The 13,556-nt window shown below is 29.2% G+C and overlaps 1 protein-coding gene across 1 annotated transcript; it reads right to left on the bottom strand.

Moving 5' to 3' along the window:
• Positions 1-11,750: 11,750 nt before the first annotated feature.
• Positions 11,751-13,554, bottom strand: LOC103836965. Its single transcript, XM_009113291.3, has 2 exons — positions 12,181-13,554; positions 11,751-12,090 (listed from the first exon to the last, which is right to left on the bottom strand). The coding sequence occupies exons 1-2, from the start codon at positions 12,464-12,466 to the stop codon at positions 11,978-11,980; spliced, it is 399 nt and encodes a 132-aa protein (XP_009111539.1). The 5' UTR covers positions 12,467-13,554; the 3' UTR covers positions 11,751-11,977.
• Positions 13,555-13,556: the final 2 nt, after the last annotated feature.

The raw sequence follows: 13,556 nt of genomic DNA on the forward strand, positions 1-13,556 counted from the left end.
TAAACTCCTTTCATGGTACATGGACATCGTTCTAATTTTTTATCCATTAATTTAGCAAAACTGCAAATACTCCCTAAATCATTGGACTAACCACTATAAAATTGCTATTCCCTAGAGAAACGGAGACAACAAAGGTTCCAAACCTCTTTGAACTTCATCATATGTATTAAATGATTCAACTATGCATTAAAACAGTATTGTCAAATTTTTGAATTTTTCTCAAAATCTATGTGTACCCCCCTACGAAAATAGTGAGTTTTCGGTAAATGATCTATATATGAAGCCTATAATCTTTTAATTCGTTTTAAAATTTATAACCACATTATACATTTGTATTAAATTTATGATTAACTTCTTTTCATGGTACATGGACATCGTTCTAATTTTTATCAATTAATTTAGCAAAACTGCAAATACTCCCTAAATCATTGGACTAATCACTATAAAATTGCTATTCCCTAGAGAAACGGAGACAACAAAGGTTCCAAACCTCTTTGAACTTCATCATATGTTAATAAATGATTCAACTATGCATTAAAACAGTATTGTCAAATTTTTTGAATTTTTCTCAAAATCTATGTGTACCCCCTACGAAAATAGTGAGTTTTCGGTAAATGATCTATATATGAAGCCTATAATCTTTTAATTCGTTTTAAAATTTATAACCACATTATACATTTGTATTAATTTATGATAAACTCCTTTTCATGGTACATGGACATCGTTCTAATTTTTTATCCATTAATTTAGCAAAACTGCAAATACTCTCTAAATTATTGGACTAACCACTATAAAATTGCTATTCCCTAGAGAAACGGAGACAACAAAGGTTCCAAACCTCTTTGAACTTCATCATATGTTATTAAATGATTCAACTATGCATTAAAACAGTATTGTCAAATTTTTTGAATTTTTCTCAAAATCTATGTGTACCCCCTACGAAAATAGTGAGTTTTCGGTAAATGATCTATATATGAAGCCTATAATCTTTAATTCGTTTAAAATATAACCACATTATACATTTGTATTAATTTATGATAAACTCCTTTTCATGGTACATGGACATCGTTCTAATTTTTTATCCATTAATTTAGCAAAACTGCAAATACTCTCTAAATTATTGGATTAACCACTATAAAATTGTTATTCCCGAGAGAAACGGAGACAACAAAGGTTCCAAACCTCTTGAAATTCCTCATATGTTATTAAATGATTCAACTATGCATTAAAACAGTATTGTCAAATTTTTTGAATTTTTCTCAAAATCTATGTGTACCCCCCTACGAAAATAGTGAGTTTTCGGTAAATGATCTATATATGAAGCATATAATCTTTTAATTCATTTTAAAATTTATAACCACATTATACATTTGTATTAATTTATGATAAACTTTTTTCATGGTACATGGACATCGTTCTAATTTTTTATCAATTAATTTAGCAAAACTGTAAATACTCCCTAAATCATTGGACTAACCACTATAAAATTGCTATTCCTTAGAGAAACGGAAACAACAAAGGTTCCAAACCTCTTTGAACTTCATCATATTTATTACATGATTCAAATATGTATTAAAACAGTATTGTCAAATTTTTGAATTTTTCTCAAAATCTATGTTACCCCCCTACGAAAATAGTGAGTTTTCGGTAAATGCTCTATATATGAAGCCTATAATCTTTTAATTCGTTTTAAAATTTATAACCACATTATACATTTGTATTAATTTATGATAAACTCCTTTTCATGGTACATGGACATCGTTCTAATTTTTTATCCATTAATTTAGCAAAACTGCAAATACTCCCTAAATCATTGGACTAACCACTATAAAATTGCTATTCCCTAGAGAAACGGAGACAACAAAGGTTCCAAACCTCTTTGAAATTCCTCATATGTTATTAAATGATTCAACTATGCATTAAAACAGTATTGTCAAATTTTTTGAATTTTTCTCAAAATCTATGTGTACCCCCCTACGAAAATAGTGAGTTTTCGGTAAATGATCTATATATGAAGCCTATAATCTTTTAATTCGTTTTAAAATTTATAACCACATTATACATTTGTATTAATTTATGATAAACTCTTTTCATGGTACATGGACATCGTTCTAATTTTTTACATTAATTTAGCAAAACTGCAAATACTCCCTAAATCATTGGACTAACCACTATAAAATTGCTATTCCCTAGAGAAACGGAGACAACAAAGGTTCCAAACCTCTTTGAACTTCATCATATTTTATTAATGATTCAAATATGTATTAAAACAGTATTGTCAAATTTTTGAATTTTTCTCAAAATCTATGTGTACCCCCCCCTACGAAAATAGTGAGTTTTCGGTAAATGATCTATATATGAAGCCTATAATCTTTTAATTCGTTTTAAAATTTATAACCACATTATACATTTGTATTAATTTATGATAAACTTCTTTTCATGGTACATGGACATCGTTCTAATATTTATCAATTAATTTAGCAAAACTGCAAATACTCCCTAAATCATTGGACTAACCACTATAAAATTGCTATTCCCTAGAGAAACGGAGACAACAAAGGTTCCAAACCTCTTTGAACTTCATCATATTTTATTACATGATTCAAATATGCATTAAAACAGTATTGTCAAATTTTTTGAATTTTTCTCAAAATCTATGTGTACCCCCCTACGAAAATAGTGAGTTTTCGGTAAATGATCTATATATGAAGCTTATAATCTTTTAATTCGTTTTAAAATTTATAACCACATTATACATTTGTATTAATTTATGATAAACTTCTTTTCATGGTACATGGAAATCGTTCTAATTTTTTATCCATTAATTTAGCAAAAATGTAAATACTCCCTAAATCATTGGACTAACCACTATAAAATTTCTATTCCTTAGAGAAACAGAGACAACAAAGGTTCTAAACCTCTTTGAATTTCATCATATTTTATTACATGATTCAAATATGTATTAAAACAGTATCCTCAAATTTTTTGAATTTTTCTCAAAATCTATGTGTATCCCCCCAACGAAAATAGTGTGTTTTCGATAAATGCTCTATATATGAAGCCTATAATCTTTTAATTCGTTTTAAAATTTATAACCACATTACACATTTGTATTAATTTATGCTAAACTCCTTTTCATGGGACATGGACATCGTTCTAATTTTTTATCCATTAATTTAGCAAAACTGCAAATACTCTCTATATTATTGGACTAACCACTATAAAATTGCTATTCCCTAGAGAAACGGAGACAACAAAGGTTCCAAACCTCTTTGAAATTCCTCATATGTTATTAAATGATTCAAATATGCATTAAAACAGTATTGTCAAATTTTTTGAATTTTTCTCAAAATCTATGTGTACCCCCTACGAAAATAGTGATTTTCGGTAAATGATCTATATATGAAGCCTATAATCTTTTAATTCGTTTTAAAATTTATAACCACATTATACATTTGTATTAATTTATGTTAAACTCTTTTTCATGGTACATGGACACCGTTCTAATTTTTTATCTATTAATTTAGCAAAACTGCAAATACTCCCTAAATCATTAGACTAACCACTATAAAATTGCTATTCCCTAGAGAAACGGAGACAACAAAGGTTCCAAACCTCTTTGAACTTCATCATATGTTATTAAATGATTCAACTATGCATTAAAACAGTATTGTCAAATTTTTTGAATTTTTCTCAAAATCTATGTGTACCCCCCTACGAAAATAGTGAGTTTTCGGTAAATGATCTATATATGAAGCCTATAATCTTTTAATTCGTTTTTAAATTTATAACCACATTATACATTTGTATTAATTTATGATAAACTCCTTTTCATGGTACATGGACATCGTTCTAATTTTTTATCCATTAATTTAGCAAAACTGCAAATGCTCCTTAAATTATTGGACTAACCACTATAAAATTGCTATTCCCTAGAGAAACGTAGACAACAAAGGTTCCAAACCTCTTTCAACTTCATCATATGTTATTAAATGATTCAACTATGCATTAAAAAAGTATTGTCAAATTTTTTGAATTTTTCTCAAAATCTATGTGTACCCCCCTACGAAAATTGTGAGTTTTCGGTAAATGATCTATATATGAAGCCTATAATCTTTTAATTCGTTTTAAAATTTATAACCACATTATACATTTGTATTAATTTATGTTAAACTCCTTTTCATGGTATATGGACATCGTTCTAATTTTTTATCCATTAATTTAGCAAAACTGCAAATACTCCCTAAATCATTAGACTAACCACTATAAAATTGCTATTCCCTAGAGAAACGGAGACAACAAAGGTTCCAAACCTCTTTGAACTTCATCATATTTTATTGCATGATTCAAATATGTATTAAAACGGTATTCTTATATTTTTTGAATTTTTCTCAAAATCTATGTGTACCCCCTCCCCCCTACGAAAATAGTGAGTTTTCGGTAAATGATCTATATATGAAGCCTATAATCTTTTAGTTCGTTTTAAAATTTATAACCACATTATACATTTGTATTAATTTATGATAAACTCCTTTGCATGGTACATGGACATCGTTCTAATTTTTTATCCATTAATTTAGCAAAACTACAAATACTCTCTAAATTATTGGATTAACCACTATAAAATTGCTATTCCCGAGAGAAACGGAGACAACAAAGGTTCCAAACCTCTTTGAAATTCCTCATATGTTATTAAATGATTCAACTATGCATTAATACAATATTGTCAAATTTTTTGAATTTTTCTCAAAATCTATGTGTACCCCCCTACGAAAATAGTGAGTTTTCGGTAAATGATCTATATATGAAGCCTATAATCTTTTAATTCGTTTTAAAATTTATAACCACATTATACATTTGTATTAATTTATCATAAACTCCTTTTCATGGTACATGGACATCGTTCTAATTTTTTATCCATTAATTTAGCAAAACTGCAAATACTCTCTAAATCATTAGACTAACCACTATAAAATTGCTATTCCGTAGAGAAACGGAGACAACAAAGGTTCTAAACCTCTTTGAACTTCATCATATGTTATTAAATGATTCAACTATGCATTAAAACAGTATTGTCGAATTTTTTGATTTTTTTCTCAAAATCTATATGTCCCCCCTACGAAAATAGTGAGTTTTCGGTAAATGCTCTATATATGAAGCCTATAATCTTTTAATTCGTTTTAAAATTTATAACCACATTATACATTTGTATTAATTTATGATAAACTCCTTTTCATGGTACATGGACATTGATTTAATTTTTTATCCATTAATTTAGCAAAACTGCAAATACTCCCTAAATCATTAGACTAACCACTATAAAATTGCTATTCCCTAGAGAAACGGAGACAACAAAGGTTCCAAACCTCTTTGAACTTCATCATATTTTATTACATGATTCAAATATGTATTAAAACAGTATTCTCAAGATATTTGAATTTTTCTCAAAATCAATGTGTACCCCCCCCCCCTACGAAAATAGTGTGTTTTCGATAAATGCTCTATATATGAAGCCTATAATCTTTTAATTCGTTTTAAAATTTATAACCACATTACACATTTGTATTAATTTATGATAAACTCCTTTTCATGGTACATGGACATCGTTCTAATTTTTTATCCATTAATTTAGCAAAACTGCAAATACTCTCTAAATTATTGGATTAACCACTATAAAATTGCAATTCCCTAGAGAAACGGAGACAACAAAGGTTCCAAACCTCTTTGAAATTTCTCATATGTTATTAAATGATTCAACTATGCATTAAAACAGTATTGTCAATTTTTTTGAATTTTTCTCAAAATCTATGTCTACCCCCCTACGAAAATAGTGAGTATTCGGTAAATGATCTATATATGAAGCCTATAATCTTTTAATTCGTTTTAAAATTTATAACCACATTATACATTTGTATTAATTTCTGATAAACTCATTTTCATGGTACATTGACTTCGTTCTAATTTTTTATCCATTAATTTATTAAAACTGTAAATACTCCCTAAATCATTGGACTAACCACTATAAAATTGATATTCCCTAGAGAAACATAGACAACAAAGGTTCCAAACCTCTTTGAACTTCATCATATTTTATTACATGATTCAAATATGTTTTAAAACAGTATTCTCAAATTTTTTGAATTTTTCTCAAAATCTATGTGTACCCCCCTCCCCCTATGAAAATAGTGAGTTTTCGGTAAATGTTCTATATATGAAGCCTATAATCTTTTAATTCGTTTTAAAATTTATAACCACATTATACATTTGTATTAATTTATGATAAACTTCTTTTCATGGTACATGGACATCGTTCTAATTTTTTATCCATTAATTTAGCAAAACTGCAAATACTCCCTAAATCATTAGACTAACCACTATAAAATTGCTATTCCCTAGAGAAACGGAGACAACAAAGGTTCCAAACCTCTTTGAACTTCATCATATTTTATTACATGATTCAAATATGTATTAAAACAGTATTCTTAAATTTTTTGAATTTTTCTCAAAATCTATGTGTACCCCCCTACGAAAATAGTGAGTTTTCGGTAAATGCTCTATATATGAAGCCTATAATCTTTTAATTCGTTTTAAAATTTATAACCACATTTTACATTTGTATTAATTTATGATAAACTCCTTTTCATGGTACATACATGGACATCGTTCTAATTTTTTATCCATTAATTTAGCAAAACTGCAAATACTCCCTAAATCATTGGACTAACCACTATAAAATTGCTATTCTTTAAAGAAACGGAGACAACAAAGGTTCCAAACCTCTTTGAACTTCATCATATGTTATTAAATGATTCAACTATGCATTAAAACAGTATTGTCAAATTTTTTGAATTTTCTCAAAATCTAAGTGTACCCCCCCCCTACGAAAATAGTGAGTTTTCGGTAAATGCTCTATATATGAAGCCTATAATCTTTTAATTCGTTTTTAAATTTATAACCACATTATACATTTGTATTAATTTATGATAAACTTCTTTTCATGGTACATGGACATCGTTTTAATTTTTTATCAATTAATTTAGCAAAACTATAAATACTCCCTAAATCATTGGACTAAGCACTATAAAATTGATATTCTTTAGAGAAACGGAGACAACAAAGGTTCCAAACCTCTTTGAACTTCATATTTTATTACATGATTCAAATATGTATTAAAACAGTATTCTTGAATTTTTTGAATTTTTCTCAAAATCTATATGTATCCCCTACGAAAATAGTGAGTTTTCGGTAAATGATCTATATATGAAGCATATAATCTTTTAATTCGTTTTAAAATTTGTAACCACATTATACATTTGTATTAATTTATGATAAACTCCTTTTCATGGTACATGGACATCGTTCTAATTTTTTATCCATTAATTTAGCAAAACTGCAAATACTCCCTAAATCATTGGACTAACCACTATAAAATTGCTATTCCCTAGAGAAACGGAGACAACAAAGGTTTCAAACCTCTTTGAACTTCATCATATGTTATTAAATGATTCAACTATGCATTAAAACAGTATTGTCAAATTTTTTGAATTTTTCTCAAAATCTATGTGTACCCCCCCTACGAAAATAGTGAGTTTTCGGTAAATGCTCTATATATGAAGCCTATAATCTTTTAATTCGTTTTAAAATTTATAACCACATTATACATTTGTATTAATTTATGATAAACTTCTTTTCATGGTACATGGACATCGTTCTAATTTTTTATCAATTAATTTAGCAAAACTGTAAATACTCCCTAAATCATTGGACTAACCACTATAAAATTGCTATTCCTTAGAGAAACGGAGACAACAAAGGTTCCAAACCTCTTTGAACTTCATCATATTTTATTACATGATTCAAATATGTATTAAAACAGTATTCTCAAATTTTTTGAATTTTTCTCAAAATCTATGTGTATCCCCCTACGAAAATAGTGAGTTTCGGTAAATGATCTATATATGAAGCATATAATCTTTTAATTCGTTTTAAAATTTATAACCACATTATACATTTGTATTAATTTATGATAAACTCCTTTTCATGGTACATGGACATCGTTCTAATTTTTTATCCATTAATTTAGCAAAACTGCAAATACTCCCTAAATCATTGGACTAACCACTATAAAATTGCTATTCCCTAGAGAAACGGAGACAACAAAGGTTCCAAACCTCTTTGAACTTCATCATATGTTATTAAATGATTCAACTATGCATTAAAACAGTATTGTCAAATTTTTTGAATTTTTCTCAAAATCTATGTGTACCCCCCTACGAAAATAGTGAGTTTTCGGTAAATGCTCTATATATGAAGCCTATAATCTTTTAATTCGTTTTAAAATTTATAACCACATTATACATTTGTATTAATTTATGATAAACTTCTTTTCATGGTACATGGACATCGTTCTAATTTTTTATCAATTAATTTAGCAAAACTGTAAATACTCCCTAAATCATTGGACTAACCACTATAAAATTGCTATTCCTTAGAGAAACGGAAACAACAAAGGTTCCAAACCTCTTTGAACTTCATCATATTTTATTACATGATTCAAATATGTATTAAAACAGTATTCTCAAATTTTTTGAATTTTTCTCAAAATCTATGTGTACCCCCTACGAAAATAGTGAGTTTTCGGTAAATGATCTATATATGAAGCCTATAATCTTTTAATTCGTTTTAAAATTTATAACCACATTATACATTTGTATTAATTTATGATAAACTTCTTTTCATGGTACATGGACATCGTTCTAATTTTTTATCAATTAATTTAGCAAAACAGTAAATACTCCCTAAATAATTGGACTAACCACTATAAAATTGCTATTCCTTAGAGAAACGGAGACAACAAAGGTTTCAAACCTCTTTGAACTTCATCAAATTTTATTACATGATTCAAATATGTATTAAAACAGTATTTTCAAATTTTTTGAATTTTTCTCAAAATCTATGTGTACCCCTACGAAAATAGTGAGTTTTTGGTAAATGCTCTATATATGAAGCCTATAATATTTTAATTCGTTTTAAAATTTATAACCACATTATACATTTGTATTAATTTATGATAAACTTCTTTTCATGGTACATGGACATCGTTCTAATTTTTTATCAATTAATTTAGCAAAACTGTAAATACTCCCTAAATCATTGGACTAACCACTATAAAATTGCTATTCCTTAGAGAAACGAAGACAACAAAGGTTCCAAACCTCTTTGAACTTCATCATATTTTATTACATGATTCAAATATGTATTAAAACAGTATTCTCAAATTTTTTGAATTTTTCTCTAAATCTATGTGTATCCCCCCCTACGAAAATAGTGAGTTTTCTGTAAATGATCTATATATGAAGCATATAATCATTTAATTCGTTTTAAAATTTATAACCACATTATACAGTTGTATTAATTTATGATAAACTTCTTTTCATGGTACATGGACATCGTTCTAATTTTTTATCAATTAATTTAGCAAAACTGTAAATACTCCCTAAATCATTGGACTAACCACTATAAAATTGCTATTCCTTAGAGAAACGGAGACAACAAAGGTTCCAAACCTCTTTGAACTTCATCATATTTTATTACATGATTCAAATATGTATTAAACAGTATTCTCAAATTTTTTGAATTTTTCTCAAAATCTATGTGTACCCCTACGAAAATAGTGAGTTTTCGGTAAATGATCTATATGTGAAGCATATAATCATTTAATTCGTTTTAAAATTTATAACCACATTATACATTTGTATTAATTTATGATAAACTCCTTTTCATGGTACATGGACATCGTTCTAATTTTTTATCAATTAATTTAGCAAAACTGCAAATATTCCCTAAATCATTGGACTAACCACTATAAAATTGCTATTCCCTAGAGAAACGGAGACAACAAAGGTTCCAAACCTCTTTGAACTTCATCATATGTTATTACATGATTCAAATATGTATTAAAACAGTATTGTCAAATTTTTTGAATTTTTCTCAAAATTAATGTGTACCCCCCCCCCCCCCCTCCCACGAAAATAGCGAGTTTTCGGTAAATGCTCTATATATGAAGCCTATAATCTTTTAATTCGTTTTAAAATTTATAACCACATTATACATTTGTATTAATTTATTATAAACTTCTTTTCATGGTACATGGTCATCGTTCTAATTTTTTATCAATTAATTTAGCAAAACTGTAAATAATCCCTAAATCATTGGACTAACCACTATAAAATTGCTATGAATTTTTTTAAGAATCTAATGGCATAAATTCCAAATCATATGGTAGACAAAGGTTAATTTCATACTATATGTTCATGTTTTAATAAGATAAGTATATGTTGAATGTTGATGAATTGTAGGCTTGTAGGCTTGTAGGATTCGATGAGTAAAGATGAAGATGAAAAAAACGGGTGTGGTCAGAGTAATGGCAGCACAAATACAAGCTTGTTGGCATTCTGAACAAAAGTCTGGAAACAAATTTGATGAGTAAAAAAACTAATTATGAACGGTAAAAACAGAGAAGCAGTGAAAGCTTCTGACCACTAACTACTAGACCAAAAGATCTCTGAATCGATTTGGTGGAGAAAATGTATTTTTTAGATGAAACTCCATAAAGGACGTCATATCTAATTCATAGGAGCCGTTGTTGTCACATGTAACCTAATAGTTTCTATTGGTGTTTATTACTTTTTAATTAGAATGTATTATTGTTCTAGTTTATAATTGTAATTAAATTTATGATTATAACAACGCCAGCCCTGATATTACATGGGGGCGTAAGCTAAAAAAAACTACACCTGTAAATTGGTGCATTTAAAACAAGTGAAAAAGGATACTGGAATTCGCAGCCGTTTCATTCCATATGCATATATTAGGGCTGGGCAAATAAACCGAATCCGAAAATCCGAACCGAATCCGATCCGATAAAAATGAATCCGAACCGATCCGAACCCGACGTAAATACCGAATGGGTCTTGTTTTGTGGTATTTTGGGTTATGGATATTATCCGAACCGAACCCGAATCTAAATGGATATCCGATAGAACCCGAAACATTCAAAACCTCGAAAAAATCTTGTACCAAACATGATCTCAATTCCTAATATGTATCCAAAATACACTAAGAAATATTGAACATCTAAAATACTTATCTATTACATGAAGGTTGGTGTTTCTATTACATGAAGGTTGATGGTTAAAGATGGCCGTTGAATCTTGAAGTATTTAGATTTTGATTTTGTTTTCGTTAAACAATGTTTCTCATCTCATGAGAATTTTGTTTTCGTTTTATGCTTTTATTTATTTGGTTTTCTTTTTATCAGTAAATATGTGTACTTTTCGTTTGATTTTGAATGATCACGGTTGATGTTCCTTATTTTTGAATCGATTTTACTTAAGTTTTGGTTACAAAATAGGTACAAATCATGTATTTTAAAACTGAAGAACCGATTTTACTCATGTTTTGGTTATAAAATAGGTAAAAATCAGGTACTTTTAAACCGAAAAACCGATTGGGACACGAACCCGAAAGTATATTGGGTTGTACCGGTTCTTTGAAGATTTACTAACCCCGACCCGAACCCGATAGAACCCGAAGCGGTCCCAAACCGAACTTTCATATAATCCGAATGGGGCTGATTTTGATAAACCCAAAAAACCGAAACCCGATTGGATAAAACCGAAATCTGATTGGGACCCCGAATGCCCAGGCCTAGCATATATAATCAACTCTTCTAAAGGATAATTTTGAAAAAAATGGCCAAATATTTATGTATTATATGGAAGGCTTAAGCACATCCTTGGCATGCTTGCCCTCAGGACAGCTCTGATTACATGTATAGTAAAGCTATTTGATATCCAAACCCCAAAAAGAAAATACTGCATGCATGTGAAGTTTCTAACCGAGTATGTTAGCGTTTCCGATTTTCAAACTGGTTTTATAAACATTGAAGATCTAAGACAAATTTTCCCCTCTGGAGTTACTTAACGCAACCTTTTAAACATGCAAATTTTGTGTGTGCTTTTTCTTTCGCAGATTCCACCTTGTTTACTTCTGATGTGTTCTTGTTCCGTGGCAGATCATCAACGACGTCTACACATATAATAATCAAAACGTAGTTTAGTTTCTACCACAGAAAAGCCTATATTTGACTAAGAAACATAGTAAATAAACGAACTTAACTGTCATCATTAGGATCACGAGGGAAAACACAATAAATACGAAAACTAGGAGATGGTGAAAGTTTGTGCTCGTCTCCTTTCTCTTCTTGTGCATTTTCACGTACGTCTTCCTCCTCCTTACATGCCTTTTCACCACCAGTTTTGGACCTTTTGCTATGTGTAGACAATTCTTGATCTAATGTGATGCTCTCAGAAATTTCACTATCTTTACCGATAGATCCTCGGCGAGTTATCAGTTTATAATCTCCTCCTTCATTTGTCTCAGGCCTTGAAACAACACAACCCATGTCGTTGTAAAAGCCGGAGCATGGGTAAAAAAATAATAGTTGATGAGAAAAAGAAAAAAAGCTAAAGGAAGATTACATCCATTGACACTAGGGGAAAGAAAGTCAAATGGTTTTTCTTTTCACCTAACACAACAAAAGAACCACAGATTTCATGGGAGATTCATATCCTTTGAATCCTCTTAACTAAAATAAGAAAACTAAAGTAGAACTTTCTTTTTTAGCAAAGTTGGTTATATCTTCTAAATCATTCCATACCAAGACCATTAATTCATCATCGTTACAAGATAGGTTTCAGTAAAAAAGAATAGAAGTTTTTCAAGTGTTTTTGCTCTAATTAAGATGCTTGAGCCAGAACAATGTTAAACCATGATTAATCCGGGTTCTTAGGATGGGTTCTTAGCTTTTAACTAAAAACCGAAGCTAAGAACCGTTTCTTAGCTTTTAACTAAAAAAAGTTAAGAACTATCTTTTAAATAAGAGATTTAAGAGCCGGCTCTTAACCGAAAAATGTAAAGAAAAAAGTGTCAAAATCATGAGTTAAAAACCTCAAATTAAGAACCCGGGTTAATCATGCTCTTAGATACCTAGCGTATATAAGGCTATTCAGATGATTAAAATATAGCAACACATCACCGTATAAACCTGGATCTAGAATCTATTGATTATGACATGGCTTTCGAATATTCCAGTTATGGGTAAGAATCGTTCGGTTTCAGGTAAATCGGGTATAGTGATTTTGTATCTACCTAGGACCGTTGTTTCGGTTCAAATGTCGACCAGTTCCTACCAATTCTGGGTCGGTTCGATTATAAAATACCAATATTAACCCCAAATATATTTTATTTTATTTTTTTAACAAAAGTTATATATGTATTTATAATGTAAAAGTAGTTACAAATAAGTTAAGGTGGTCTAGTAATGTTGCAGATGTAAATTTGCCTTTCTAACCCGGATTCGAATTTGAAGATGTCAAACTTGTCTTTTGAAAAAATATAGGTTTCAGTTAAAACGAATTTCCAATTGGTTTTGTGTAATTACCGGAACTGAACCGCTATCCAGTTCTCTATAGCAATCACCGATCAAGTTAATA

Source organism: Brassica rapa, chromosome A09 (assembly GCF_000309985.2).
Source record: "Brassica rapa cultivar Chiifu-401-42 chromosome A09, CAAS_Brap_v3.01, whole genome shotgun sequence".
Taxonomy (NCBI): Eukaryota; Viridiplantae; Streptophyta; class Magnoliopsida; order Brassicales; family Brassicaceae; genus Brassica; species Brassica rapa.

Bases quoted from the DNA above. Each gene is read 5' to 3' on its own strand.
- LOC103836965 (XM_009113291.3), bottom strand. From the start codon at position 12,466: ATGGGTTGTGTTGTTTCAAGGCCTGAGACAAATGAAGGAGGAGATTAT. The intron at 12,091-12,180 runs GTTAAGTTCGTT...TTATATGTGTAG, and splicing joins TCGTGATCCTAATGATGACA to ACGTCGTTGATGATCTGCCA.